This window comes from Emiliania huxleyi, assembly GCF_000372725.1.
Source record: "Emiliania huxleyi CCMP1516 unplaced genomic scaffold EMIHUscaffold_297, whole genome shotgun sequence".
In the NCBI taxonomy this organism is placed as follows: Eukaryota; Haptophyta; order Isochrysidales; family Noelaerhabdaceae; genus Emiliania; species Emiliania huxleyi.
Window position 1 is genome coordinate 171,992 of NW_005199796.1, and position 1,557 is coordinate 173,548.

Genomic DNA, 1,557 nt, shown 5'->3' on the forward strand with positions numbered 1-1,557 from the left:
GGCGGCGACGGCGAGGCGGACGGAGGCGGCGGCGATGGTGAGGCGGAGGGAGGCGGCGGCGATGGTGAGGCGGAAGGAGGCGGCGGCGAGGGCGACGCGGAGGGCGGCGGCGGCGACGGCGAGGCGGAGGGAGGGGGCGGTGACGGTGAGGTGGACGGCGGCGGCGGCGAGGGTGAGGCGGACGGAGCCGGTGGTGACGGTGAGGCGGAGGGAGGCGGCGGCGAGGGCGACGCGGAGGGAGGCGGCGGCGACGGCGATGTCGAGGGAGGCGGCGGCGAGGGCGACACGGACGGAGGCGGCGGCGATGGCGAGGTGGAGGGAGGCGGTGGCGAGGGCGAGGCGGACGGCGGTGGCGGCGACGGCGATGCTGAGGGCGGCGGGGGCGACGGCGATGCCGAGGGAGGCGGCGGCGACGGCGAGGCGGACGGCGGCGGCGGCCACGGCGAGGCGGAGGGAGGCGGTGGCGAGGGCGAGGCGGAGGGAGGCGGCGGCGAGGGCGAGGCGGAGGGCGGCGGCGGCGACGGCGATGCCGAGGGAGGCGGCGGCGACGGTGAGGCGGACGGAGGCGGCGGCGAGGGCGAGGCGGACGGAGGCGGTGGTGACGGTGAGGTGGACGGCGGCGGCGGCGACGGCGATGCCGAGGGAGGCGGCGGCGAGGGCGACACGGACGGAGGCGGCGGCGATGGCGAGGTGGAGGGAGGCGGTGGCGAGGGCGAGGCGGACGGAAGTGGCGGCGACGGCGATGCTGAGGGCGGCGGGGGCGACGGCGATGCCGAGGGAGGCGGCGGCGACGGCGAGGTGGAGGGAGGCGGTGGCGAGGGCGAGGCGGACGGCGGTGGCGGCGATGGTGGTGGCGGCGATGGTGGTGGTGAGGGTGGCGGCGGAGATGGCGGTGGCGAGGGTGAGAGGGATTCGCAGATGTGGTACTTGGTCTGCTGGCCATTTTGGTTGCAGCTCGTCGGACCTGAGGGGCTATCGAAGAAGAGCATATCTGGACGCCCGGCGTAGATCATGTTCTCGCACACAACACAGGTGCGCGTGTAGGTTGACGTGGGATTGTGAATCACAGGCACCGCATGGCCTCCATTCCTGGCTGTCGTGAAGTCGTATCCGGCGCCTTCGGCCGCCGTGACACAGCCCGCCGCGTCCCCGGAGTAATCTTGAAACCCAGCAGTGGCGCAGGTAGAATCACCAGAGACCTTGTGGTATGTGACGGACTCGGGCGGAGCAGAGGGCGGCAGTGGGGGCGAGGGTGGCGGTGGCGAGGGTGGTGGTGAGGGTGGCGGCGGTGAGGGAGGTGGCGAGGGCGGCGGTGGAGACGGTGGCGGAGATGGAGGCGGCGGGCTAGGAGGTGGCGATGGCGGGGGCGGCAGCGGCGATGGTGGGCTGGGCGGCGGCGACGGCGGTGGCGGTGAGGGAGGTGGCAACGGCAGCGGTGGTGAGGGAGGCGGCGACGGTGGCGGAGGTGAGGGTGGCGGTAAAGGTGGTGGCGAGGGTGGTGGTGACGGTGGCGGCAAGGGCGGTGGCGATGGTGGTGGCGGCGAGGGTGGTGGCGAA

General features: G+C 75.1%; 1 protein-coding gene across 1 annotated transcript in view; it reads right to left on the reverse strand.

Moving 5' to 3' along the window:
• EMIHUDRAFT_116540 (hypothetical protein) overlaps positions 1-1,013 on the reverse strand; it is a gene marked incomplete at both ends in the record, with an annotated part of 33,169 nt that extends 32,156 nt beyond the window's left edge. The window contains 2 exons of the mRNA XM_005775684.1: positions 22-932; positions 965-1,013. Of these exons, the coding sequence (XP_005775741.1) occupies positions 22-932; positions 965-1,013 (960 nt within the window). The remainder of the gene's footprint in view (positions 1-21; positions 933-964) is intronic.
• Positions 1,014-1,557: the final 544 nt, after the last annotated feature.